This window comes from Sus scrofa, chromosome 6, assembly GCF_054392235.1.
Source record: "Sus scrofa isolate SSC_HxYL_T2T_F1_AM1 chromosome 6, Sscrofa_HxYL_maternal_Yorkshire_Landrace_v2.0, whole genome shotgun sequence".
NCBI lineage: Eukaryota > Metazoa > Chordata > Mammalia > Artiodactyla > Suidae > Sus > Sus scrofa.
This window is the reverse complement of record NC_139388.1, coordinates 29,702,313-29,728,674: the sequence shown is the minus strand read 5'-3', so window position 1 is coordinate 29,728,674 and position 26,362 is coordinate 29,702,313. Positions and strand designations below refer to the sequence as shown.

Genomic DNA, 26,362 nt, shown 5'->3' with positions numbered 1-26,362 from the left:
TGGCTCTGTAGTAATATTTATCTAACTCATTACTGATATTAACATCTAGATCATTTTCCAGTTTTTTACTATCATTAATCAATATTAGCATGAATGTTTTTATATAAAAAGCATTATAAGAAGTTCCCTTGCAGCACAGCAGGTTAAGAATCCGGCATTGCCACAGCTGTGGTGCAGGTTGCAACTGCAACATGGATTTGGCCCCTGGCCCAGGAACTTCCACATGCTGTGGGCATAGCCAAAAATACATATATATTCTAAATATCCTTTTTGGAGTTCCCGTCATGGTATAGTGGTTAATGAATCCAACTAGGAACCATGAGGTTGCAGGTTTGATCTCTGGCCTCGCTCAGTGGGTTGAGGATCCGGCGTTGCTGTGAGCTGTGGTGTAGGTCGAAGATGCAGCTTGGATCCCAAGTTGCTGTGGCTCTGGTGTAGGCCGGTGGCTGTAGCTCCGATTAGACCCCTAGCCTGGGAACCTCCATGTGCCATGGGCGAGGCCCTAGAAAAGACAACAACAAAAAAAAAATTAAAAATTTTTTAAATATTTTGTTTGTTTGTTTGTTTTGTTTTGTTTTGTCTTTTTAGGGCTGTACCCGCGGCTTATGGAGGTTCCCATGCTGGGATCGAATTGGTGCTATAGCTGCCGGCCTACACCACAGCCACAGCCACACCAGATCTGAGTCATGTCTGTGACCTACACCACAGCTCACAGCAACACTGGATCCTTAACCTACTGAGCGAGGCCAGGGATCGAACCTGCAACCTCATGGTTCCTAGTCAGATTCGTTTCCACTGCGCCATGATGGGAACTCCAAAAAAACTTTAAATATTAAAAAAAAATAAATATCCTTTTTATTGTTCCTGCTGCTGCCAGTTTGGTAGTTGAGACAATTTTTTTGTTATTTTTGGTTTCTAGTGAACATTTTCCTGTGGTTGCTACCATAAACTTTTTTTTTTTTTTTCTTCTTCTTTTTTAGGGCCCTACCTACAGCTTATGGAAGTTTCCAGGATAGGAATCAAATCAGAGCTTCAGCTGCTGGCCTACATCATAGCCATAGCAACACCAGATCTGAGCCTTGTCTTCGACCTACACCACAGCTCACAGCAACACCAGATACTTAACCCACCGAGTGAGGCCAGGAATCGAACCCATATCCTCATGGATGCTAGTCAGGTTCATTACCACTGGGCCACAAACAGGAATTTCTGCAGCTTTTCATTTTGGAGCAGTGTTTAATTTGTCTTTTATGACAGAAAACTTGTTCCTTTGGAATGATCCCAGAAAGTAGTAACCTCAGCTAAGTGTGCCCTCCTCTAACAGCAGTGTGTTGCTTGCTGTTCCAGGAGCCATGTTTGACCAGGACCCTGGGAAGGTCATGCTGGAGACTCTTGTGAAGAGATGAATTGGTGAACAGACAAGCCGGCATGAAGATGCTTCCCGGAGTGGGCGTGTTTGGGACTGGCAGCTCTGCCCGGGTTCTGGTCCCACTGCTGAGGGCAGAAGGGTTCACGGTGGAGGCCCTGTGGGGGAAGACTGAGGAGGAGGCGAAGCAGCTCGCCGAGGAGATGAACATCACCTTCTACACCAGCCGCACCGATGATGTCTTGCTGCATCAAGATGTGGATCTGGTGTGCATCAACATCCCGCCTCCACTCACCCGGCAGATATCTGTGAAGGCTCTAGGTACGGACAGTCAGGCCAGGACAAGGGCAGATTGGGCTGCGCTCTGGGTAGTCCTTCTTGGGCTTGGGCCTGTTGGTGGTAGTAGTCCGGGACCTCACTCACCCTAGAGCAGTGTTGGTAGAAGAGCACTGGTGGCGGGGGAGGGGGTGTGTTAGGGCTGTGGGAGGAATTGCTCCAGCAGCTGGGAAAGATGCAGCCTTCCCCACCTCCTGCAAGTAAATCCCTGAGCAAAAACTAAAGAAAATGCCTTAAGAGTTTGGAGTTCCTGTCGTGGCTTAGTGGTTAACGAACCCGACTACCATCCATGAGGACGTGGGTTCGATCCCTGGCCTTGCTCAGCGGGTTAACAATCTGGCATTGCCGTGAGCTGTGGTGTAGATCGCAGACACAGCTCGGATCCTGTGTGGCTGTGGCTGTGGTGTAGGCTGGCAGTCGTAGCTCTGATTCGATCCCTAGCCTGGGAACCTCCATATGCCGTGGGTGTGGCCCTAAAAAGGGGAAAAAAAAAAGAGTTGTCCTGTCACAGAGGCTAGATATGACTACATTTCAGTCATTGTAAAGTTTGCTCTGTCAAGTCAGAGTTCAAAGACCTGGGTGGGCTCTGGGGAATTGGCCATTGTGATGCATTTGTTCTTCCATTTCTGCCAGCGGCGCCACAGAGAGGAGGGGAGGGTGTGTAGCAAGGCTGCCATTTCCCATGTTTTGTCAGTCCTTGACTAGATTGAGCACACACCCTTCCTGCCAAACGTTGCAATTTTGTGTGCCACAGGGCAGGAAGGTTCTCTGACAGCACTGGGTTTCCCTGACAGGATCCGTGGGTCAACCAGCTCACATCTCTGCTCCCACAGGAAGCAGTGGCTCAGCCACCGCCTGCTCCTGGCTGGGCTGGCTGGGTGAGCTCTTCTGCAGTTCCTGTTGGGCTTCTCTTTCCTGTCAACTGAAGAAAAATTCTTCTCTTTGTCTTGTATGAGTCAGAATCTAATTTAATAGGAAAACAAACCAGTAAACATGCATCTAGCCATTTTTTTAAATGCTTCCATTGTGTCAGCCACTGTCCTGATGTCATTCTGGATATTCAAAGCAGTGTTGGATCAGAGCCCTCTCTACTTTCAGATTTCACAGTCCAATTGAAGAATGTAGAAGTATCATACATTGCAAGGCAAATGAGAAAAGAGTTAAATGACAGTTCAGGTAGCAAATAATCAATTGACACGGTAATTGTTTTCCATAAGGTGATAGGAACCAGGTGTCTCTCTGAAGCAGTCAGAGATCTCTGTGCCCAGGAATTGGCATACCATTAGGCTGACCACCACTCTTGGCCACTACCATGGTGGAGGGTCCAAGGCTCTGCTGTTTGTCTTTCCCTTGTTTTGAGGATAAGAGAGTATCTGTCACATCTAACCCAGTGGGTTGGAGAGAATACATGTTCATTGAATTGAGCAGGAGCATGAGTCTGGTTGTTGATTTGGGGCATGTAAGTTTTGGCCAAAAATTAAAGGTGGTTTGTCCTTTCCAGAGAACCCTCTTTGAGACTGTATGACATTGGAGCCCTGTGACACTCTTGGCCCTAGATTCTTAGGTCAGATGATGCTCCCAGACTGGGTTTAGAAGTAAACTTAAGCCAATACTTTAACAGAGTGTGGATTCAAGGGAATCAAGCTGCCATGGTCCCTTGACTTCTTGCTGTTCCTTGTGCTTGGTGAGGCTGGGTGTGTGTAGAGGCAGAGTTCTAGAGGCGCTCAGTCTTCCTGAATCTTAGGGTCCCCACAGAGGCTATTTCCAAGCTGTGTAAGGAAAATAAGGAAACCCAGGGTTCTTTGGGCACAAGCCTGTTGTTTTCAGGTCCCCGGTACAGGAAAACGCTAGATTTTGGACCATTAATTATAAACAGGAAGGATGGGGCTGACCAGAAGCTTCTAGAATCTTGTGTCTCAGCCTTCAGTGAAGCAGGGCCGTCAGCCTTCTCTTCATATCTCTGTTGTCAGGAGAGAGGAGGATGTGAATGGGGGTCCTTGGTCTGTTCTCGATCCCAAGGCTAACTTGGGCTGGGGGAGCCCAGGTCAGCTGGATCTGCCCTCAGGCACTGCCCACTCAGGACCTAAAGGAGTCACTGAGCCTGTTGTGACCATGAAGTTCACTCCCTGTGTCCTCCTCACTCCTTTCCTGCTTCCCTCCCTTTCTTGTCTGACTTGACTTTAGCACATTGGGAAGAGGCCAGGAGAACTCCTCTAGTTTTTCCCAAATGCGTGGGTGTGAGTACATGAACTGCTGTAGGCAGAGCACCAAACTGACCTTGACATCAGACCCCACTTCTGGCCCTTTTTCTGTCCCTCTCAACCCCTGTGGGCCCCTGTGAAATGGGAGTATCATTCAGCCTTTCCAGCATGATCTATGACTGCCTCCCAGTACTGACCAAGAAGGACGACACTGGCATCACATTACAAGGGAAAGCCAGGCTTTCATGTTATCCCAAGTGGCAGAGCAGATTTGTTTAAGTTAAATTCACTTCAAAAAATAAATAGGGGAGTTCCCGTCGTGGCGCAATGGTTAACGAATCCGACTAGGAACCATGAGGTTGCGGGTTCGGTCCCTGCCCTTGCTCAGTGGGTTAACGATCTGGCGTTGCCGTGAGCTGTGGTGTAGGTTGCAGACGCGGCTCGGATCCCGTGTTGCTGTGGCTCTGGCGTAGGCCAGTGGCTACAGCTCCGATTCGACCCCTAGCCTGGGAACCTCCATATGCCGCAGGAGCGGCCCAAGAAATAGCAACAACAACAACAACAAAAGACAAAAAGACAAAAAAAGACAAAAAAAAAATAAATAAATAAATAAATAAATAGGGGGTAGTTCCCGTCATGGCGCAGTGGTTAACGAATCCGACTAGGAACCATGAGGTTGCGGGTTCGGTCCCTGCCCTTGCTCAGTGGGCTAATGATCCGGCGTTGCCATGAGCTGTGGTGTAGGTTGAAGACAAGGCTCGGATCCCGCGTTGCTGTGGCTCTGGTGTAGGCCGGTTGCTACAGCTTCGACTTGACCCCTAGCCTGGGAACCTCCATATGCCGCGGGAGCAGCCCAAAGAAATAGCAAAAAGAGAAAATAAATAAATAAATAAATAAGTAAGTAAATAAATAATAAATAGGGGAATGAAATTTCCGTCATGGCGCAGTGGTTAACGAATCCGACTAGGAACCATGAGGCTGCGGGTTCGATCCCTGGCCTTGCTCAGTGGGTTAACAATCTGGCGTTGCCATGAGCTGTGGTGTAGGTCGCAGATGCGGCTTGGATCCCACGTTGCTGTGGCTCTGGTGTAGGCCAGTGGCTACAGCTTTGATTAGACCCCTAGCCTGGGAACCACCATATGCCACGGGAGCGGCCCAAGAAAAGGGAAAAAGACAAAAAAATAAAAATAATAATAATAAAATAAATAAATAAATAGGGGGAAAAATCGGTAAAAAATAAAGAGTAAGGGAGTACCCTGGTGGCTCAGCAAATTGAAGATCCTGTGGCTCAGGTTTGATCCTTAGCCTGGGAATTTGCATGTGCCGCAGGTGAAGATATAAATATATACATACATATAGACATGGTAGGAGTCTCCTCTGAGGTTTTTGGCTTTTTTTTAGGGCCGTACCCATGGCATATGGAGGTTCCCAGGCCAGGAGTCTAATCAGAGCTGTAGCAACACCGGATCCTTAACCCCCTGAGCCAGGCCAGGGATCAAATTGGCAACCTGATGGTCCCTAGTCAGATTTGTTTCCGCTGTGCCCCGATGGGAACTCCTCCTCTGGATATTTATTAGGTAAATGTTCACTGAGTCGAATGTAGCCTAGAAATGAAACTAAGCATTCTAAGTCATTTCAAATATGAAAAACTTTTCTATAGGTTGGTAGACTATGTTTAAATTAATGCCTTAAAAGCAAGACCCATTCTTTCCTCCTGTAATGTGAAGCTCTGAAAGTGTCTGGTTCCTGTACACTGTTTAGATGGAGAACAGAACAGCCACATGCATGGCTAGTTGCAAAAATTCAGTGTATCTAAATGTCCTCAGAGTCAGCATCCCAAAAGACCCTCCCTGCCAGTCCACCTCACTGTGTATTCCCATGTATGAGTCTCTTTATATATACATTACAGGAGGAGGAAAGAATGGGTCTTGCTGTTTTCCCCACCTAGTTCTCTTTCCTTTTATTTTTTATTCTTTCTAATAATGTGACTATGTCTCTTGTGTTTCATTAAGAATATAAATGTTAGATCCTTGATATTTTTAAAGCTGGAGAAAAAGGGCATAATTACTTAGCATAGCTCTTGAAATGCTCTAATTTTAGATCAGCTCCTTCAGATCTTAAACCCATAAGAAATATATCACAATCATCTAAAGTCTCTGTTAAGAATGACATGATACTATACATAGAAAACCCTAAGGACTCAACCCCAAAACTACTTGAACTGATTAATAAATTCAGCAAAGTAGCAGGATATAAGATTAACATTCAGAAGTCAGTTGCATTTCTGTATACCAGCAATGAAATATTAGAAAAGGAATACAAAAATATGATACCTTTTAAAATTGCACCTCACAAAATCAAATACCTCGGAATACACCTGACCAAGGAGGTAAAGGGACCTATATGCCGAGAACTATAAAACTTTAATCAAAGAAATCAAAGAAGATGTAAAGAAATGGAAAGATATTCCATGTTCCTGGATTGGAAAAATCAATATTGTAAAAATGGCCATACTACCAAAAGCAATCTACAGATTCAATGCAATCCCTATCAAATTACCCATGGCATTTTTCACAGAACGAGAACAAACAATCCAAACATTTATATGGAACAACAAAAGACCCAGAATCGCCAAAGCAATCCTGAGAAACAAAAACCAAGCAGGAAGCATCACTCTCCCAGACTTCAAGAAATACTACAAAGCCACAGTCATCAAAACAGTGTGGTACTGGTATCAAAACAGACAGAGAGACCAATGGAGCAGAATAGAGAATCCGGAAATAAACCCTGACACCTATGGTCAATTAATCTTTGACAAGGGAGGCAAGAACGTAAAATGGGAAAAACAAAGTCTATTCAGCAAGCATTGCTGGGAAACCTGGACAGCTGCATGCAAAGCAATGAAACTAGAACACACCCTCACACCATGCACAAAAATAAACTCAAAATGGCTGAAAGACTTAAATATACGACAGGACACCATCAAACCCCTAGAAGAAAACATAGGCAAAACACTCTCTGACATCAACATCATGAATATTTTCTCAGGTCAGTCTCCCAAAGCAATAGAAATTAGAGCAAAAATAAACCCATGGGACCTCATCAAACTGAAAAGCTTTTGCACAGCAAAGGAAACCAAAAAGAAAACAAAAGGACAACTTTCAGAATGGGAGAAAATAGTTTCAAATGATGCAACCAACAAGGGCTTAATCTCTAGAATATATAAACAACTTATACAATCCAACAGCAAAAAAGCCAATCAATCAATGGAAAAATGGGCAAAAGACCTGAATAGACATTTCTCCAAAGAAGATATACAGATGGCCAACAAACACATGAAAAAATGTTCAACATCGCTGATTATAAGAGAAATGCAAATCAAAACTACCATGAGATACCACCTCACACCAGTCAGAATGGCCATCATTAATAAATCCACAAATAACAAATGCTGGAGGGGCTGTGGAGAAAAGGGAACCCTCCTGCACTGCTGGTGGGAATGTAAACTGGTAGAGCCACTATGGAGAACAGTTTGGAGATACCTTAGAAATCTATACATAGAACTTTCATATGACCCCGCAATCCCACTCTTGGGCATCTATCCAGACAAAACTCTACTTAAAAGAGACACGTGCACCCGCATGTTCATTGCAGCACTATTCACAATAGCCAGGACATGGAAACAACCCAAATGTCCATCGACAGATGATTGGATTCAGAAGATGTGGTATATATACACAATGGAATACTACTCAGCCATAAAAAAGAATGACATAATGCCATTTGCAGCACCATGGATGGAACTAGAGAATATCATACTGAGTGAAATGAGCCAGAAAGACAAAGACAAATACCATATGATATCACTTATAACTGGAATCTAATATCCAGCACAAATGAACATCTCCTCAGAAAAGAAAATCATGGACTTGGAGAAGAGACTTGTGGCTGCCTGATGGGAGGGGGAGGGAGTGGGAGGGATCGGGAGCTTGGGCTTATCAGACACAACCTAGAATAGATTTACAAGGAGATCCTGCTGAATAGCATTGAGAACTATGTCTAGATACTCATGTTGCAACAGAACAAATGGTGGGGGAAAAAATGTAATTGTAATGTATACATGTAAGGATAACCTGACCCCCTTGCTGTACAGTGGGAAAATAAAAAAATTATTAAAAAAATAAATAAATAAAGTCTCTGTTAAGGATCCGTCTTACATTGTTAAGCACTATAAAAGGTTAAGTCATAGAGACCGAGAAGCAATAAAGTAAGGCATACAGCACCTTTGTACATTTACAGCTATGTGGACGTATATGACACAGACTGTTCTTCTGAAACTTTTGATACCTGTCAGTAGTATTGTATTTCCCTCTGGAATTCACAGGTATAAAATCAGAGAAATGTCAGACTTGCAGGGGCCATGGAGAGAGTGTCTAGTCCAGCAGTTCTCAGAGATGCTGAATCAGCAGCATCAGCATCACCTTGGGAAATTGTTATAAATCCAGATTCTCAGGCCACATCCCAGCCCTTCTGAATCTCTTCAGGTGAGGCCTGCAGTCTGTTAGAACAAGCATTCTGGATGATTCCAGTACACACTAAGGATTGAGAACTACTGGTCTCATCCAGCATCTTCATTTTCATTTACAGAAACCAAGGCCCATAAATAGTAAGATTATAGCATCTCACTAAGTCTTAGTGCCATAGGCACAACTGCATTTTCTTCAGCTTGTTAGATTATATTCTTTTTTTTTTTTTTTTTGTCTTTTGTCTTTTTTTGTTGTTGTTGTTGTTGTTGTTGCTATTTCTTGGGCCGCTCCAGCAGCATATGGAGGTTCCCAGGCTAGGGGTTGAATCGGAGCTATAGCCACTGGCCTACACCAGAGCCACAGCAATGCGGGATCCGAGCCGCATCTGCAACCTACACCACAGCTCACGGCAACGCCGGATCGTTAACCCACTGAGCAAGGGCAGGGATCGAACCCGCAACCTCATGGTTCCTAGTCGGATTCGTTAACCACTGCGCCACGACGGGAACTCCTGTTAGATTATATTCTTACCTCACTTTTTTTTTTTTTTTGTCTTGTCTTTTTGTCTCTTCTAGGGCCACTCCCGTGGCATATGGAGGTTCCTAGGCTAGGGGTGTAATCGGAGATGTAGCCGCCGGCCTATACCAGGGCCACAGCAACATGGGATCCGAGCCTTGTCTTCAACCTACACCACAGCTCATAGCAACGCCGGATCCTTAACCCACGGAGCAAGGGCAGGGATTGAACCCGCAACCTCATGGTTCCTAGTCATATTCGTTAACCACTGAGCCATGACGGGAAACTCCCTTATCTCACTTCTGAGACCATTAAGATTATTTCTTGCCCTCATTCTTTTTTCTTTCTTTTTTTTAATGGCCACACCCATGGCATATGGAAGTTTCTGGGCCATGGATTTAATCTGAGCTACAGCTGTGACCTGCGCCATAGCTACAGCAACACCAGATCCTTTAACCCATTGCACAGGGCCAGGAATCCAACCTGCACCTCCTTAGCAACCCGAGCTGCTGCAGTCAGATTCTTAGTCCATTGTGTCACAGCAGGAAACTCCTCTTGTCCTCATTCTTATTCATTTTTTTCTAATAAGGTTATAAGTTTTTTCTAAAACTAATCCTTGGACTTCTCCTCCAGATAAGTGTACCTTCTTTTTTTTTTTTTTTTTTTTTTTTTTTTGCCTTTTTTAGGGCCGCTTCCCATGGCATATGGAGGTTCCCAGGCTAGGGGTCCAGTCAGAGCTGTAGCCGCCGACCTACGCCACAGCCACAGCAACACCAGATCCTTAACCCATGGAGCAAGGCCAGGGATCAAACCCGCAACCTCATGGTTCCTAGTTGGATTCGTTACCCACTGCGCCACGACGGGAACTCCCAGATAAGTGTACTTTTTATATCACTCTGTCTGTGGCATCTTATTTACTACTATTGGTTTGATTTTTCATTTTCTTCCACTTCACATTTCATCTTTACAGCTTTCCCATGAGTTGCTTAAAGGAGAGGGAGGGAATCTAGTAATGTTTTATTTCTCAGTTCGGACGTGGTTCAGGAAAATATTTTGTTAATTATGGTTGATTTACAATGTTCTGTCAATTTCTGCTGTACAGCAAAGTGATCCAGTTTTATATGTGTATATATGTATATATATAGTCTTTTTCTCACATTATCCTCTATCATGTTCCATCATAAGTGATTAGGTATAGTTCCCTATGCTATACATTGTTTATCCACTCCAAATGCTATAGATTGCACCTACTAACCCCAGACTCCCAGTCCACCCTGCTCCCTCCCCCTCAGCAACCACAAGTCTGTTCTCCATGTCCATGAGGTTCGTTCTTTTATGTCGATAGGTTCATTTGTGGCGTAATTAGATTCCAGATATAAGTGATACCATATGGTATTTTTTTCTTTTTCTGTCTTACTTAGTATGAGAATCTCCATCCATGTTGCTGCAAATGGCATTATTTTGTTCTTTTCTTCTTTTTTTTTCTTGTTAGGGCTGCACCCACAGCATATGGAAGTTCCCAGGCTAGGGGTCGATTTGGAGCTGCAGCTGCTGGCCTATACCACAGCTACAGCAACACAGAATCTGAGCCACATCTCTGACCTACGTTACAGCTCACAGCTGGATCCCCAACCCACTGAGAGAGGCCAGGGATCAAACCTGCGTCCTCATGGATACTAGTTGGATTTATTTCGCTGCTCCCCAGGGGAACTCCTGTTTTGTTCTTTTTTATGCTGAGTAGTATTCCGTTGTGTATATGTACCACATCTTCTTAATCCATTCATCTGTCAGTGGACATTTAGGTTGTTTCCATGTCTTGGCTATTTTGAGTAGTGCTGCAATGAACATAGGGGTCATGTGTCTTTTTCATGGAAAGTTTTGTGTGGATATATGCCCAGGAGTGGGATTGCTGGATCATGTGGTAGTTCTATATTTAGTTTTCTGAAAAACCTCCACATTGTTTTCCATAGGTTTGTGCCAATTTACTTTCCCACCAAGAGTGTAGGAGGGTTCCCCTTTCTCCATACCCTCTCCAGCATTTGTTATTTATAGACTTAGTAATGATGGCCCTTGTGACCCGTGTGAAGTGGTACCTCGTTGTACTTTGATTTTGTATTTCTTTTTTTTTTTTTTTTTTTTTTTTTTTTTTTTTTTTTTTTGGTCTTTTTTGTCTTTTGTTGTTGTTGCTATTTCTTGGGCCGCTCCCACGACATATGGAGGTTCCCAGGCGAGGGGTCGAATCGGAGCTGTAGCCACCGGCCTACGCCAGGGCCACAGCAACGCGGGATCCGAGCCTTGTCTGCAACCTACACCACAGCTCACGGCAACGCCGGATCGTTAACCCACTGAGCAAGGGCAGGGACTGAACCCGCAACCTCATGGTTCCTAGTTGGATTCGTTAACCACTGCGCCACGACGGGAACTCCTGTATTTCTCTAATAATTAGTGATGTTGAACATTTTTTCACGTGCCTGTTGTCTATCTGTGTATCTTTGGAGAAATGTCTATTCATGTCTTCTTGTGCCCATTTTTCAATTGGGTTTGTTTTTTTTGCAATTGAGTTGTATGAGTTTTTTGTGTATTTGGGGGATTAAGCTCTTGTCATTGCATCATTTGCACCTAATTTCTCCCATTCCATAGGTTTTCTATTTGGGATTTTGTTGTTGTTGATGTTGTTGTGCAAAAGCTTGTAAGTTTGATTAGGTGTCATTGGTTTATTTTTGTTTTTATTTCTATTGCTTTGGGAGACTGACCTAAGAAAACATTTGTATGGTTGATATCATAGAATGTTTGGCCTATGTTCTCTTCTAGGAGTTTGATGGTATCTCGTCTTATACTTAAGCCTTTAAACCATTTTGAGTTTATTTTGGTACATGGTAGAAGGGTGTCAGAAAAAAATTTTTTTTTTTTTTTTTTTTTTGTCTTTTGTCTTTTTGTCTGTTGTTGTTGTTGTTGCTATTTCTTGGGCCACTCCCGCGGCATATGGAGGTTCCCAGGCTAGGGGTTGAATCGGAGCTGTAGCCACCGGCCTACGCCAGAGCCACAGCAACACGGGATCCGAGCCGCGTCTGCGACCTACACCACAGCTCACGGCAACACCGGATCGTTAACCCACTGAGCAAGGGCAGGGACCGAGCCCGCAACCTCATGGTTCCTAGTCGGATTCGTTAACCACTGCGCCACGACGGGAACTCCAGAAAAATATTTTTTTAATGTGCAGAGTACCCCAGCATTTTTGTCACAGTTGAATGTTTTCTTCAATCTGCCACTAAAAGGTAAGCTTCTGTGCCAGTTCTTGGCACTTGTGTGCTTCATCAGAAAAACATTAAGTTTGCCAGCCCTTCTCCCATGGGTTTTTTGGGTTTTTTTTTGTTTTTTGGGGGGAGGGCACACCTGCAGCATATGGAGGTTCCCAGGCAAGGGGTTGAATTGGAGCTGCAGTTGCTGGCCTACGCCACAGCCACAGCAATGCCAGATCTGAGCCATGTCTGCAACCTACACCACAGCTCACAGCAACGGTGGATCCTTAACCCACCGAGTGAGGCCAGGGATCAAACCCACGTCCTCATGATACTAGTCAGGCTCATTTCTTCTTCACCACAAGGGGAAGTCACCCCATGGACTCTTGAGATATCAAGAGGTCACTTCTCAAGCATCCTGACCCAGATAATTTAATCCCAAGAATACGAGACCCAGTCCAGGTCAAGTCCCTGCTGTATGCTCTCATATTAACATTTATATCATCTTCATTGCACTTATTAGAAGTGCATTTCTGCCTGTATTTGATTACTGGCTCTCTTTCCCACTAAACTGTAAGTTGTCTGAAAGTAGAGACCATGCCTGGTGTATCCCTGGAGCTTGGCACAGGGCCTGGCACACTGATTTAGTGAAGGTGTTCACAAATTCTACCAGTGCAAGCCTAGTCTGCTAGTGTGAGCCAGGGAGCTAACAGAGGCCATTGACCCAGGAGAGAATGGGGTGTGGGCAGCAGTGATCCAGTCTGGTGGCTTTTAAATTTATTTTTCTAAGTAGCAGAACCTTCCTTATTTAAGAAAAAAAAAGGTAAAACCCATGGACTTTGTAAAACATGGAAGTGATACTTTGCCTGGGGCTGCTCCTCTACCCTATTGTGTTTGTGTTTTTGTTTTTGTTTTGTCATATAGAGGTTCCCAGGCATCCAGTCAGAGCTACACCTGCCAGCCTACACCATAGCCACAGCAACGCAGGATCCTTAACCCACTGAGTGAGGCCGGGCATCAAATCCACGTCCTCATAGATGCTACTTGGGTTCGTTAACTGCTGAGCCATGATTGAACTCCTCTACCCTACTATTGGAAATCATTTATCTAGTCCCACACCTCTGGATAGGGAAACAGGGGTGTCGTCCCAGAGCTATGAACCTGTGGTTCCTTAGTAGGGAACAAAGGTGATCTGGGGCAGCTTCTCAGACATGCTTCACTCCTAGGTCATCTGGGGAGTATGAGCTGGAGAGGGGTTTGCAGCCTGGAACTTTTTCACCCTCCAGAAGATCTGAACTAATAGCAGTCAGCATCCATGCTTTTCCCATTCTCTGGAGACAAAAAGCAGTTTTTAGCTTCTGTAATCTCTCTTACTAACAGGAAAGCTAGATAGACTTAAACAGACATGTCTTTCAAGGCAACCCCAGTCTTCCTAAAGGTACAGGCTCCGTGCAGCTAGCCTGCTGGAGCCTGTTTAACTCAGGATAGCCTTTATTCCCACGCTGATACTACTACTGGGTCCCAAGTTCAAAAGCTCTCCTGTTGTTCAAACTCAAAAGGAAGCCCTCTCCCTCTTCCCTGACCTCTCATGGCAGGAAACAGATTGCTTATTCTAGTTTTATCACCATCAAACTCTGAGCAGCCACAGAACTCCTTTTCCTCCCGGCCCACCTTCTCTCCTCCCCACATTGCAGTGTCCACCCCACCCCCTTCTGTGACTAGTTACAGCTGGAAACCTCTGGACTGGCCAGAGCTGCACCTCTCAGATGGAGTATCTGAGAACCTAATTGCTCATTATTTCCCTGGTCAGCCATGTGGTCTGCAGCCAAGCGCCTATATTCTCACACAGTATTGTGATTTTCCTGTCCCTAATCCTAAAATCCCACAAGTGTGGGGAAACATTGGAGACCCTCCAAGAGCAGATAGTGATAGCAATCAGAGGCCCCCTGCAGGGCCCCATCCTGCTCTGGACCCCATTGCAAGGGCCTCTCCCTTTGCCTTGGCCCCCTGCCTTGTCTACACTGCTCCCTTCCTTGGACGTGTGATGCTGACTAGCCATTCTCCTAGTGTTCTACTGGAACCTGTTGTAAAGCTTTTGTTATTCAGAGAAGAGCAGGAGATATCAAGAGTTTTGTAAAGTGGCAGAGATTGAATTATGTCATAGGCTACTGATCCTTGCTATAGCACTGAGGTTTATAACACTGGGAGTTCATACTCTAGAATCTCACATATGCAAATGGAAAATACTCTGTGGGGTTCTTGAGGGTCAGGGTGACAGGCAAGGGGGAAGGAAATGAGGGAAGCTTGGAATGATTGGCCAAAGGCACTAAACTATCTCCTGTGGGCTTTGTCACGATGGGAGCTTTCCAAAGGGCTGAGCTGGGCCTAACTCTGTGAGAGGCCTGATAAACAGGACATAGAATAAGAAAACACATCTATGTTCATGTTGGCCTTTAAACTATTTTCTAAAAATAGTTTTTCAGGAGTTCCTGTCGTGGCACAGCAGAAATGAATCCGACTAGGAACCATGAGGTTGCAGGTTCGATCCCAGGCCTCGCTCAGTGGGTTAAGGATATGGCATTGCCGTGAGCTGTGGTGTAGACCGGCAGCTGTAGCTCCGATTGGACCCCTAGCCTGTGAACCTCCATATGCTGCGGGTGCGGCCCTAAAAAGCAATTGAAAAAAAAAGTACCATTGACAGAGCTGTGCTCGGCCACACACTTTTACAGAGACTGCTTTGTTTGACTTACTCTTTTCTTCTACCCTGCGAGATGGTTGTGACTGTCTTTTTACAGTGTAGTAAGCCAGAGCCCATTTCTGGTTTAGAAATGTCCCAGGTCATTCAGCAATCAAGTGAGGGATCCAAAATTTGAACACAGAAATGTCTAGCTCCAAAGCTCAAGTCCAATACCAATAAATAGCCCTTTCTAGGCAGTCAGCCACCCTGGGGTCCTATTGTTTCTGCTGTAAGGTGGCCAGATGAGGATCCAAATCCATCAGAAGAAGCTGCACCCTTCAGAGGGCTGCCAGATGTTATCTGTGTCCCAACAATTGCCCTGTCTGAAAACACTCAGAAAGCTTTCAGGGGATTGAGGGTTATTAGAGATGCACACGCCCATAGCAGTATAACCTTGACCTGGTTGCCCTGAGATCTGGGCCTTCAGGCTTGGAGGAGAAACCTAAATGTGCACATTGTTCACATGGTCTTCAACTAGAAGGCTCTCCAAGACCCTATGTCTCAGCCACAGTGATGGGGCCTGGCCCTGCCTGGCAGTCCTCTCTGTTTAGCAGTCACTACCTCTCCCCAGCCACCAGGGCTTTCTTTGTGCCCAGCAGCCCCCTTCCCCCCTTCAGTGGCTGGGGGAAGGACGGTAGGCAAAGAGATCAAAAAGAAAACTTTGGGGAGTTCTCATCGTGGCACAGTGGTTAACGAACCCAACTAGTATCCATGAGTACGTGGGTTAGATCCCTGCCCTCGCTCAGTGGGTTAAGGATCTAGCATTGCCATGAGCTGTGGTGTAGGTCCCCGACACAGCTCAGATCCCATGTTGTCGTGGCTGTGGCATAGGCCAGTAGCTACAGCTCTGATTCAACCCCTAGCCTGGAAACCTCCATATGCCATGGGTACGGCCCTAAAAAGACAAAAAAGAAAGGAAGACTTTGGAGGGGCACACACACCATGTATGGCCTTGCAGGTAGGTCACTGTAAGGACTTTGACTTTTGGTTCTTTTGAAATGAGAAGCTATCAAGAGAGTTTGATGCAGATCAGAGATATGATCTGACCCATCTTAAATTTCAACAGAATTACCCTGGCTGTTGTGTTGAGAAGGGATTGAGGGTGACCTTTTTTGGTTAAGTTAGCATTGCAATAATCCAGGCAAATGTCAGTGGTGACTTGGATGAGGAATGTGGCAGTTGTAGTTAGAGAACTGGTTAGATTCTGGATACAGATTGAAGGCTTAGCCAACAGGATTTACTGATGATTGAAACCAGGATGCAAGACTGACTTCAGTGATTTTGTTTTGAGAAACTAGGAGAATGGAATTGCCATTGACTAAGATAGGGAGGACTTGGGAAAGGAAGATAAAAATTCTACGCCCTGGGAGTTCCCTGGTGGTCTAGTGGTTAGTACTCAGTGCTTTCACCACTGTGGTCCATGTTCAGTCCCTGGTCTGGGAACTGAGATTCCACATCGAGCCACAGCACCCCACCCCACCCCCGCCCCAAAAAAGTGAGCTTCTCTTTGGAGTTCCCTGGTGGCCTAATGGTTAAGGATTCAGTGTTGTCAGTGCTGTGTCTCAGGTTCAGTCCCTCACTTGGAAACTGCTGTGTGCTATGGACACAGCCCAAAAAATGGAAAAGATTCCACCCCATACTTACCCTTCAACCTTTAATGCCTTTGTGAGTGATACTACCAGCTGTCTGTCTAGTTTTCTGCATTGCTTATAGGCCCTGGGTAATCCCTCATAAATGGCTCACACTATTTATTGTAGAAGCTGGCAAATCTGAATTCCAGCATGAGTTGGTTGATGTTGCAGACTTTAGTCTGAAGGCAGTCTGGAGGCAGAATTCCTTCCTCTTCAGGGAATTTCGGTCTCTTTTCTCAAGGCCTTCATCTGGTTAGTTGAAGCCTACCCACATAATCAGCAGAGTCTGATGACCCATGTTCAGTCCCTGGTTTAAATGTTAATCAGAGTCTACTGGTTTAAATGTTAATCACATCTAAAGATTTCTTCCCAGAAGTGTCTGGACTAGTATTTGATGGGCTCCATAAGCTAACCAAGTTGACACATAAAATGAACATTGTACCATTTCTCTTTACTTCCCACTCCTGGCTTGTGCTTTCTCCTTTCATTTTATGGGTGGGGGTTTTGTTGTTGTTGTTGTTTTGGCCACATATGTGACATGTGAAAGCTCTCGGGCTGGGGATCGAACCTGCTTCACAGCATTAACCAAGCCACGGCAGTGACAACACCAGATCCTTAACCTGCTATACCACAGGAGAACTCATTTTCCCTTTTAATTTAATTCTCAGAGTTCCCGTCGTGGCTCAGCAATTAACGAACCCGAGTAGCATCTATGAGGACATGGGTTCGATCCCTGGCCTCACTCAGTGGGTTAAGGATCTGGTGTTGCTGTGAACCGTGGTATAGTTCGCTGATGTGGCTCAGATCCCATGTTGCTGTGGCTCTGGCATAGGCTGGCAGCTACAGGTCCGATTGGACCCCTAGCCTGGGAACCTCCATGTGCTGCAGTTGCGGCCCTAAAAAGGCAAAAAAAAAAAAAAAAATTAATTCTCAGAGTTCCCCTATGGTGCAGTGGATTAAGGATCTGGCACTGTCACTGCAGCAGCTTGGGTTGTTCCTGTCGCTCAGGTTGGATCCCTGGCTCACAAACTTGCTCATGCTGCGGGCGTGGCAAAAAAACAAAACAAAACTTGGAGTTCCCATTGTGGCTCAAATAACGAACCAGACTAGTGTCCATGAGGACATGGGTTCAATCCCTGGCCTCTCTCAGTGGGTTAAGGATCCAGCATTGCCTTGAGCTGTGGTATAGGTCCCAGGTGCAGCTTGGATCCTGCATTGCCATGGCTGTGGTGTAGGCCAGCAGTTGCATCTCTGATTCAACCCCTAGGCTGGACACTTCCATGTGCCATGGGTGTGGCCCTTAAAAAAAAAGAAAAGAAAAAGAAGAACTTAATTCTCTTTCTTGAGTCCATAACTCTTTTCCAGTCTAGCACTGAGTACCATTTTCACTAGGCCGATCACATTTCCTCTTGTCCCAGGCCACCATGTAGTCTCAGAGGCAGCTTACCTGAGTCATCTGTCCTCCAGAAATGGATTTTTCTTTTCCCAGTGTAAACTCCTTGGAACTTTGAGATTTCTTGCTGTGTTTTATTCTCAGGTATTGGGAAGAACGTGGTTTGTGAGAAGGCAGCAACCTCAGTGGATGCCTTCCGGATGGTGACAGCCTCTCGCTACTACCCACAGCTGATGAGCCTGGTGGGGAACGTGCTGCGCTTCCTGCCTGCCTTCGTGCGCATGAAGCAGCTGATTGCTGAGCACTACGTGGGTGCAGTGATGATCTGTGATGCTCGTGTCTACTCAGGCAGCCTGCTCAGCCCCAACTATGGCTGGATCTGTGATGAACTCATGGGCGGCGGAGGCCTGCACACCATGGGCACCTACATTGTGGACCTACTGACCCACCTGACTGGCCGGAGAGCTGAGAAGGTGCATGGGCTGCTGAAGACCTTTGTGAGGCAGAATGCAGCCATCCGTGGCATCCGGCACGTCACCAGCGATGACTTCTGTTTCTTCCAGATGCTCATGGGAGGGGGGGTGTGCAGCACAGTAACACTCAACTTCAACATGCCAGGTGCCTTTGTGCACGAAGTCATGGTGGTAGGCTCTGCGGGACGCCTTGTCGCCCGGGGAGCTGACCTCTATGGGCAGAAGAACTCTGCCACGCAAGAGGAGCTGCTGCTGAGGGACTCGCTGGCTGTGGGCACGGAGCTGCCTGAGCAGGGGCCCCAGGATGTCCCACTGCTCTACCTGAAGGGCATGGTCTACATGGTACAGGCCCTGCGCCAGTCCTTCCAGGGACAAGGGGACCGCCGCACATGGGACCACACCCCTGTCTCCATGGCCGCCTCCTTCGAGGATGGGCTCTACATGCAGAGCGTGGTGGATGCCATCAAACGGTCGAGCCGATCCGGGGAGTGGGAGGCTGTGGAGGTCTTGACGGAGGAGCCTGACGCCAACCAGAACCTATGCGAGGCACTCCAGCGGAATAACCTGTGAGCCTACACATGGGCTCCTGGCCATGGGGCAAAGGACAAGGGAGGGACCAGGAGCTGTGATGGGAACACTTGGCTACAGCACAGACAGTGTCTTTCATTTGACGCGTCAACTTGGGTGGGGTTGAGTTTGGGTGAATCCAAAGCTGGCCCCGGGAGAATGCCCCCTCCATTGCACATTTACTCCTCTGTCTGGTGGGGTGGGCACATTCCTGCTGCCCTGGCTGAGAGGGCTGGCACACTGGGCAAGGCGGAGCTGCCCTGGGTGTCTGCATAGTTTGTTGGTGAGCAGGGCCAGCAAAGCCTAAGTTGTGGTCCTAACTGGATGAGAAAGCAGAGTTGGGAGCCAGCTTGGCTTATTGCTCATGCCAGAGGAGAAATGACAAGAGGCCCTGTCTCCATGCCCTTCCTGGGCTAGGGCTTCTCAGGAACAGTGAGGGCAGCGAGTCATCCCTCAGGGAACCACACCTGCCCTCTCTCCCAGGCAACCTTCCGGCTTCCAGGCTGCCCCTTCCCTGGCAGGGAGGAGGGGTTCTTCAGTAGGTGAGCTCTCAGGGACTGTTGACCTAGGGCAGAGGGCCCTTGATTTGGCAGAGGGGAGACAGGGAGAGCTCTGGAACATCTGATAATGTTAGTAAATAAATCAGAAAGTCTGACACTATGGTTGTTGGTTGTTTAGCAGATTGGGTTTCTTTAATAATGGAAGCTTGTTGATTGCTGTAGATTGTTTCTGTTTTTCTCTTCCCTCGTGGCTCCACGGCAGTTCTGATCGCTCTGGATCCATCACTGTCTGGTGGGCCACACGAACTCCCACCACTGCCTGCCCTCACCTCCTGGCTTCTTCCCTCTACCCTGGATCCCAGGAGCCCTCCAAGAAGTCTTTCCTCAGCAAACAGCACCCGAGGCTTCCTGAAGGGGGCTTATGGGGTCTGATGTCTAAGGGAGATGATGGGAGAGTGTGTGGGGTCTCTCTAGACTGGGGGTTGGGAGGCATTCTGTTGTTGAAACCAAGGAATTAGCCCCAAGGAGGCTAGACAGGATGAACTTGAGGAAGGCGCTGCCCCTTGGAAGGGGTGTGGCCGAGTACCCCCTGGCCCAGCCAGCCAGTCTCCATCCGCTTTATTAATCTGTTCTCCGGGGGAGAGCCTTTTAATTTAACCCTGTCTGTCAGGGCCAGGATGGGGCAGGTGGTGCAGCAGGAAAGAACACATTCACCCCTTTGTTTCCTCTGCCAGGATTAAGCTTGGATCAAACTCTTCCCTTCTCTAACCTTCCATCTCTGCCCTTCCCTGGACTCGTTGCCAGCAAGAGAAGGGCTCAAAGAGGGCGCTTTCTTCCTCTTGGCACCCCTTATAGGAGTCATCAGGCTCCTGTTTCATCCTGGTTTCAAACCTTGTCCTTGTGAGAAAAAATAACAGAAGCTGGTGTTGGGGTGTGTTTATTGCTTGCTGGGCCCCCTAGGGTAGATAGTTCCCATGTATTATTTAATATCCAAAACACTCCATGAGGTACTCCTATTAATATTCCCATTATTCAGAGCAGAAAACTGAGGCAGAGAGGGGCAGTTACTTGCCTTCTGTAAGTTATAAGTGAAGGAGTCAGGAGCCTGGTAGGGTCCTCTGACTACGGAGCTGACCATGAACTGCTCCTTCCGCAATGCTTCTGGCTTCTCAGACTCTCAGGGCCCAGGCATTTCTCCTCCCCACTAGGGTCCCATCTAGGTTACCACCTCCCCTCCACAGCAAGAGTCTCAGCCTGGGGAGTTCCCCTTGCAGCTCAGCGGTAATGAACCCAACTAGCATCCATGAGGACTCAGGTTTGATTCCTGGCCTCACTCAGTGGATTAAGGATGGCGTTGCTGTGAGCTGCGGCATAGGAAAAAAGCAAAAAAAAAAGTTTCAGCCTGGCTTGAATTAGGAGGTGCACTGTAGAGAGAGCCCCACCAGGCAGGATGCTCACAGAGTTGAAGGAGACGCTGCCCCCTTACTCCCAGCTCATCCCCCAGGTCATCCCTCTGTGTTATTAGGTTATTGAGGTTCCCCCCTAAATTTGGGGATTGACCAAGAAAGTACATGCATCCATCACATCTAAGATGCTCTTGCTTAAGAAAGGGTCATGTTGCTGACCCACAGTGGCACTTAGGTTTTGTAGGGCTCTGCAGCAAAACCTCTTGTTTACACAGATGGACCTTGAGAAGTTCTGGGGCAGACTGTATGTGGGCTTAGGACAGAGCTACTTTTATGAGGACACTGTGTCCACTCCCCAGAGCCTAGGCCCATGGCTGTCCCTCAGGCATCTTTACGGTCATGTAGCTCTTGGATTGGTCCTACGCAGGATGTGTACTTTGAAGTGGCCCAAATGCCTGTGGCCAAAGAAGCCAGCAGGGTACTGGTTCCCAGGAGTGACTGAGTACCCTAGCTGGTTCCAAACTTGTCCTGCAGCGCCCCCTCCTGGATGAAGGCAGTATAACCTCCCAGGTCCTGTTGCCCCAACCTCAGGACGTTCCTTGGGTCAAAGTAGTTTTTCCAAGCCAGTGAAAATGCAGTTAGCTTTCCTCTCTGTTACAGCAACCAGAAGAGAACTTCCAAAATAGTTTTGTTTATTTTCCAACCCCCAACCAAATCTAGGACTCATATTCACCCAGACAATGGCAGCAGTCGTTTCACCTCCCTGTCCCGTCTTTCCCTTCTTTATTCTTCCCTTCACACTACTCCCCATGAAGCCTCTCCAAAATGTCAGGCCAAGGTCTCTTCTTGCCTCTACGCCTCTTCATTACTCCCAGACTCACCCAACCTAGTCTCCTGATGGCCTTGCCTCTGCTTCAGCCATGCTAAGTGGCCCTCCTACATGGGGCTGACATCTTCCACACTAGTGAGGCTTCATCCCTGGCATATCTTCTGCCTGGAAGACCACCCAGCTCTTCAGGAAACCCTGCCTCTTCGCTCTTCCTCTGGGCAAAAGGGCAGTCACTCCCACCATCTGTGGTCCCACAGCCTTGGTCCTTAGCTCTTCAGGGGCAGATGTCTCTTTGAATTATGTTGCCTCAGCATTTCCCACTTAGAGTGAGCTTCTAGGAACAGTAGTGGCTTATTCCTTTCTGTGGCTACTATGACCCACTCTGCTTAGACAAGCCTATCAAGTAATAAGCCCTGGGAAATGTAGACTGGTTCTTCTGTGGTTACCGAGTATTTTGTGAGAAGATAGGAAGAGATCTTCCTTATCACTGCTGGCCTGGCCCACACCTCCAGCCCTGGAGACCACACAGAGAAAGCAGATGCACAGCCTTCTCGTATCAGGCCTTAGCCAGAGCGCCCCCAGGTCCAGAGATCTGCAGGGCTTAGGAAAGGCGGGTCCAGGGTATGGTTTCAAGTAAGGCTACTCCTCTCAAGGCCTCTGCTTCCTCAGCCATAAAGTAAGGAGGTCCAGCTCAGCTATCTTGAAGAGCCCTTTACCTCTGAAAAATCCTGGAGAATCCATGTTCATTCCTATGGACATTCAGTCTACGTGGACAGTGAACCCTGGTACAGTCAAGTCACTACCCAGGGAAAAGGCCTGACCCTGCAGCTTGCCCTGTTGCCTTGCCATCGAGGACCAGGGAGCACCCAAGTGACCCCAAACGGAGGGAGCAGCTTGGGTTGATGCCCATTTTCTGTCTTTTTTTTTTTTTTTTTTTTTTTTGGCCATGGATACAGCCTGGGGAAGTTCCCAGGCCAGGGATTGAACCTGGGCCACAGCAGTGGCCTGGGCCACTGCAGTGACAATGCTGGATTCTTAACCCACTGCACCACAAGGCAATTACTGATGCCCATTTTCTTTCTACTTCCATGTGGGCTTGTCCACCCCATCTCTACCTGAATGGCCAGGCCATTACTCCAGGGGCCCCACATATAGTTCTGGACATTGGATGGCCCCAGCCTTTCAGATCCTAACCTGTCCCTCTCTGCAGCTTCCTCAGCTCCCCACCCTGGTCTCCTTATTTTGGTCCCTTTTATGGGGGCCCTCTGCTAGGTGGATGCAGTGCAGTGACATATACCCCTGGGGAGTTCACAGTCTAGTCCCAAAGACAGTTATGTAGCCCACAATGACAGCAGCGTGTAAGGAGTCAAGGTGTGGTGAGTCTCCAAGGGTGCATGTATACTAGCCAGGTGGAGGGTGACGAAAAAAAGGCATTTGGGGAGGGGAAGCCCCACATGCAGAGAGGGAAGGTAAGAAAGGAAAGATGTGGTCAGGGAATTACAGGAAGCCACTAAAGAGTTTTAAGGCAGCTGGGGCAAGAGGAACAGGGTGCTAGAGGGGGAGCAACACCCTCAGGGGTTCAGATGTGTATGTAGCAGAATCATCAGGTTGGTGGGGCAAGGGACCCCCAGCAGGGAGACTAGTGAGCTCTCACCTGGAGATGAGAGTGTCCCAGGCAAGGAGGCTGACTGGGGTTCAAGGGATCTTGGACTGAGAGGGTAGATTCACCTGCCATGATGTCTGATTAGCTGGTAGGAGTCAGCCAAACGCAGGATGGCATCGGAGTGACACGGAGATTTTGGCTTGAACAATTGTATAGATGAGATACTGGAGGAAAAGCAGGTTGGAAGGAGGAGAAATTCATGTAATTTGGAATTACGTGTGTTTAAGGTGTGTGAGGGACATGCAAGAGGACCAGGAGGCGGCAGGCAAGGGGGGGTGGTTTCCAAAAACGGCCAGCACTGGAGACCCCTGAGGGCAAGACACAGGGCTCCAGAAAGAATGTCCACCTCCACCACCCACTGCCTGCCAGGAAAAGGCATCAGTACCTCTGTCACCAGGGGCCACTCTGGGGGCAACATCTGGTCCAGTTATGATCTGCCAGCAAATGGGAAGCATTCCCGAGCTGTCACTCTTCGGATGGGCAAATGAACTCTGCCACCTCAGGGGAGGATCTCAAGTGCTGGTCCCCAAGGTCAGACAGTGCCAGCCCCTTCCCTGAAGACAGGAAGCAAAGCCAAGCGCTTGCTTCCCATGACAGTCCCTTTCCTTTCTCTGCCCCAAGTTCTTCCTTACCACCTCCCTCTCCAACCCCACTGTTATCTTGTCTGGTTCATCTAAAGAGGCTTTAAATGCACAGAATCAAGCCCCTAACCTGAACCCCTGCAGAATGTGATACATTTAGGTCTAGGGCAGTGCCCAGGAATCTCTGTTTCTGTCAAGTTGACTGCACTGGGGAGTCCTCCACCCTTCTTCCCATCCTCTCCCTCTTCAGGCATCTCAGCTGGGGAGTCACAGTCTGAGAAAACGAAAAAGGTTTATTTGTAGCATATCCAACGTCACTGGTGGGGGCAGGAGCCAAATGCCCCCCTCCACCTAAGGGCCTAGGCCCATAAGCTGCTGCTCTGGTTCAGGCTTGAGAGGAAGGGAGCTACCACTGGGGCAGGACATTCACTTGTACTGAGGAGAGAGTGGGGGTACTAGTGGGGCAGCGCAGACACTTAGCATCTTGTTGATGTCCACATGAGTTGACTTGTCTACCTCAGCTTTGAGATGACTGCTGACCCCCAAGCTGGGCAAACCACCAGACTCCTCTCCAGCTTCCTCTCCCAGGGGAACCAGAGGGTGAGCAGGGCACACAAACATATTGGGGCAGGGCAAAGTGAGGCCTGGGCCCAGCTCACCTGCCATGGGCAGCAAGGCCTGCAGTTGCTCCACACCTGCCTCCTCGGGGACCAGGGTCAGCTCCACCTCAGGCTCCACCTCAGCCTCAGCCTCCCTGTCCCCTTCCCCTGCCTGGTTCAGCTCAGGGTTGCAATAGTTGATGTACTGGTACAGGGGCCGCAGGCGCTGGGCCTTTCCTGCAAGGACCCAGAGCAGGGCAGGGGCTGGAGCATCAAGCCGTACCATGTCAGGGGTCCAGCAGGCAGGTGGAAAAGGGAAGGCCCAGGGACTGCCACTCACGCTCCAGCCCCAAGGTCTCTGAAGGCACAGACACTGTGCTGGCTACCACTGGGAGCACTGGGGTCCCTAGACTCTTGCGCTTCTTGGCTTTTTTGTGCTGTTTGGCAGACGGTGAGGGCTCACTCTGGCTATTTTCCAGCTCCTCCTTCTGCAGCAGCAGCCCTTGTGGCAGCTCAGCTTCAGCCCTAAGATGGGCTTGGTGGCTGGATCCTGGGAGACTGGGGGACAAGGAGACCTGAGGAGTCAGCCTTCAGGCTTAGCTCTTGCCCCCTGAGCCTAAGAAATAGCCCTTCCTGCCTATCACCCCAGGCCTAGATTCTTGTCCCTTTCCTGGCCAGTAAGGCCCTGGGCTGAAAGGGGCCAAAAGCTCATGTGAGCTCAGTCCCCTCCAAGGCCTTGAGACTCCCTCTCTGGATGATCCCTTCATCAGGGCACTTGAGGGACAGCAGAGGTGAGGAGTGATGGTGGTGGCCAGGGATGGATAAGGAAGCACACTACAGGAATGCCCAATTGAGGATTTTTTTTTTCCTGCAACCACAGCATGTGGAAACTCCCAAGCAAAGGATTGAACTTATGCTGCAGCTGCAGCCTGATCCACAGCTGCAGCAACACCAGATCCTTAAGCTGCTGTGCCACACGGGAACTTAATGATTAGGAATCTTACTAGGGTGATAGCCACCTTCACTCTCCACCTCCCACCCCCAGCCCTGCAGCTCCTTCCTTCTGAAGGTCCCCTCACTTGACAGGCTTCCTCTTCGGACCATGATTGGGCTTCACAATGGAGGTTATAGGCCTGGGGCCTCTCTCCTCTAGTGCCTCTGCTACTGGCTTGAGCCTCTTTTCCTCCATCTTGAGTCTTTCCTCCAGGAGCTCTGGCTCTGAGACTGCTCCTGTTGGACACTTGTCTTCACCCTGGGTCTGGCAGGCCACAAGGGCTGGCTCCAGGCACTGGTCTCCCATCACTGGACACTAGAAGTGACACATAGGTAATTGGTCACCACGACCAGGCAAAGGGTAAAGGGATCAGTCATTAAACATCAAACACAGATGAGGGCACCATCCCATGCCCTTCCCAGGCTATGGAGCCTGTCCTGGCAATTAGGGAGGGGGTCGTTGCACAGAGTTGGTCTCCTAAAGCGCTGTGCCCAAGTGTTTGAGGGCTACACAGCCTAATGGTCACCTCAGAATTCTGAGCGTAGCCAGTGGGCACCTCAGTGAGCTGTGCCAGCCCCACAGCCGTCTTTTCCTGGGTCCCTGGCCGCCTCTCATCCCCTGCTGAAGCCATTGCTCAGGGGATCAGAGCATCCTCGACGGTTGCTTGGAAGGTGGGGTGGGTGGGAGGTGGAAGGCGGGCCCCGAGGGAGTCAGACTGGCAGACTCAGAGCTGATCTCAGAGAAGAGCTGGGTTGAGAAGAGCAACTGGCAGCCGTTCTGCCCCACGCTCAGCTGGAACTACAAG

General features: G+C 48.2%; 2 protein-coding genes across 6 annotated transcripts in view; one reads left to right on the top strand and one right to left on the bottom strand.

Moving 5' to 3' along the window:
* GFOD2 (Gfo/Idh/MocA-like oxidoreductase domain containing 2) overlaps positions 1 to 19,645 on the top strand; it is a 54,301-nt gene extending 34,656 nt beyond the window's left edge. For 3 of the 4 annotated variants that reach the window (XM_021094103.2, XM_021094107.2, XM_021094105.2), the window contains exons 2-3: positions 1,348 to 1,687; positions 18,090 to 19,645. In XM_021094103.2, the coding sequence (XP_020949762.1) occupies positions 1,429 to 1,687; positions 18,090 to 18,988 (1,158 nt within the window). In that variant the 5' untranslated portion in view covers positions 1,348 to 1,428 and the 3' untranslated portion in view covers positions 18,989 to 19,645. The remainder of the gene's footprint in view (positions 1 to 1,347; positions 1,688 to 18,089) is intronic. The other variant, XM_084960107.1, reaches the window with a different exon arrangement.
* A 4,592-nt stretch (positions 19,646 to 24,237) lies between these two features.
* C6H16orf86 (chromosome 6 C16orf86 homolog) lies at positions 24,238 to 26,357 on the bottom strand. Of its 2 annotated transcripts, none has more exons than XM_084960110.1 (4): positions 26,084 to 26,357; positions 25,643 to 25,872; positions 24,904 to 25,121; positions 24,238 to 24,800 (listed from the first exon to the last, which is right to left on the bottom strand). In XM_084960110.1, the coding sequence occupies exons 1-4, from the start codon at positions 26,186 to 26,188 to the stop codon at positions 24,391 to 24,393; spliced, it is 963 nt and encodes a 320-aa protein (XP_084816236.1). In that variant the 5' UTR covers positions 26,189 to 26,357; the 3' UTR covers positions 24,238 to 24,390. The 2 variants fall into 2 exon arrangements, with proteins under 2 accessions (XP_084816236.1, XP_084816237.1); XM_084960111.1 differs by having other exon boundaries at positions 24,391 to 24,827; positions 26,084 to 26,338.
* Positions 26,358 to 26,362: the final 5 nt, after the last annotated feature.

What these genes read in the sequence shown, in the direction of transcription:
- C6H16orf86 (XM_084960111.1), bottom strand. Translation starts at nt 26,188, where the DNA reads ATGGCTTCAGCAGGGGATGAGAGGCGGCCAGGGACCCAGGAAAAGACG. An exon ending in GCTACGCTCAGAATTCTGAG is followed by an intron (nt 25,873 to 26,083) that starts GTGACCATTAGG and finishes TGTCACTTCTAG; the next exon opens with TGTCCAGTGATGGGAGACCA. An exon ending in CCGAAGAGGAAGCCTGTCAA is followed by an intron (nt 25,122 to 25,642) that starts GTGAGGGGACCT and finishes CTTGTCCCCCAG; the next exon opens with TCTCCCAGGATCCAGCCACC.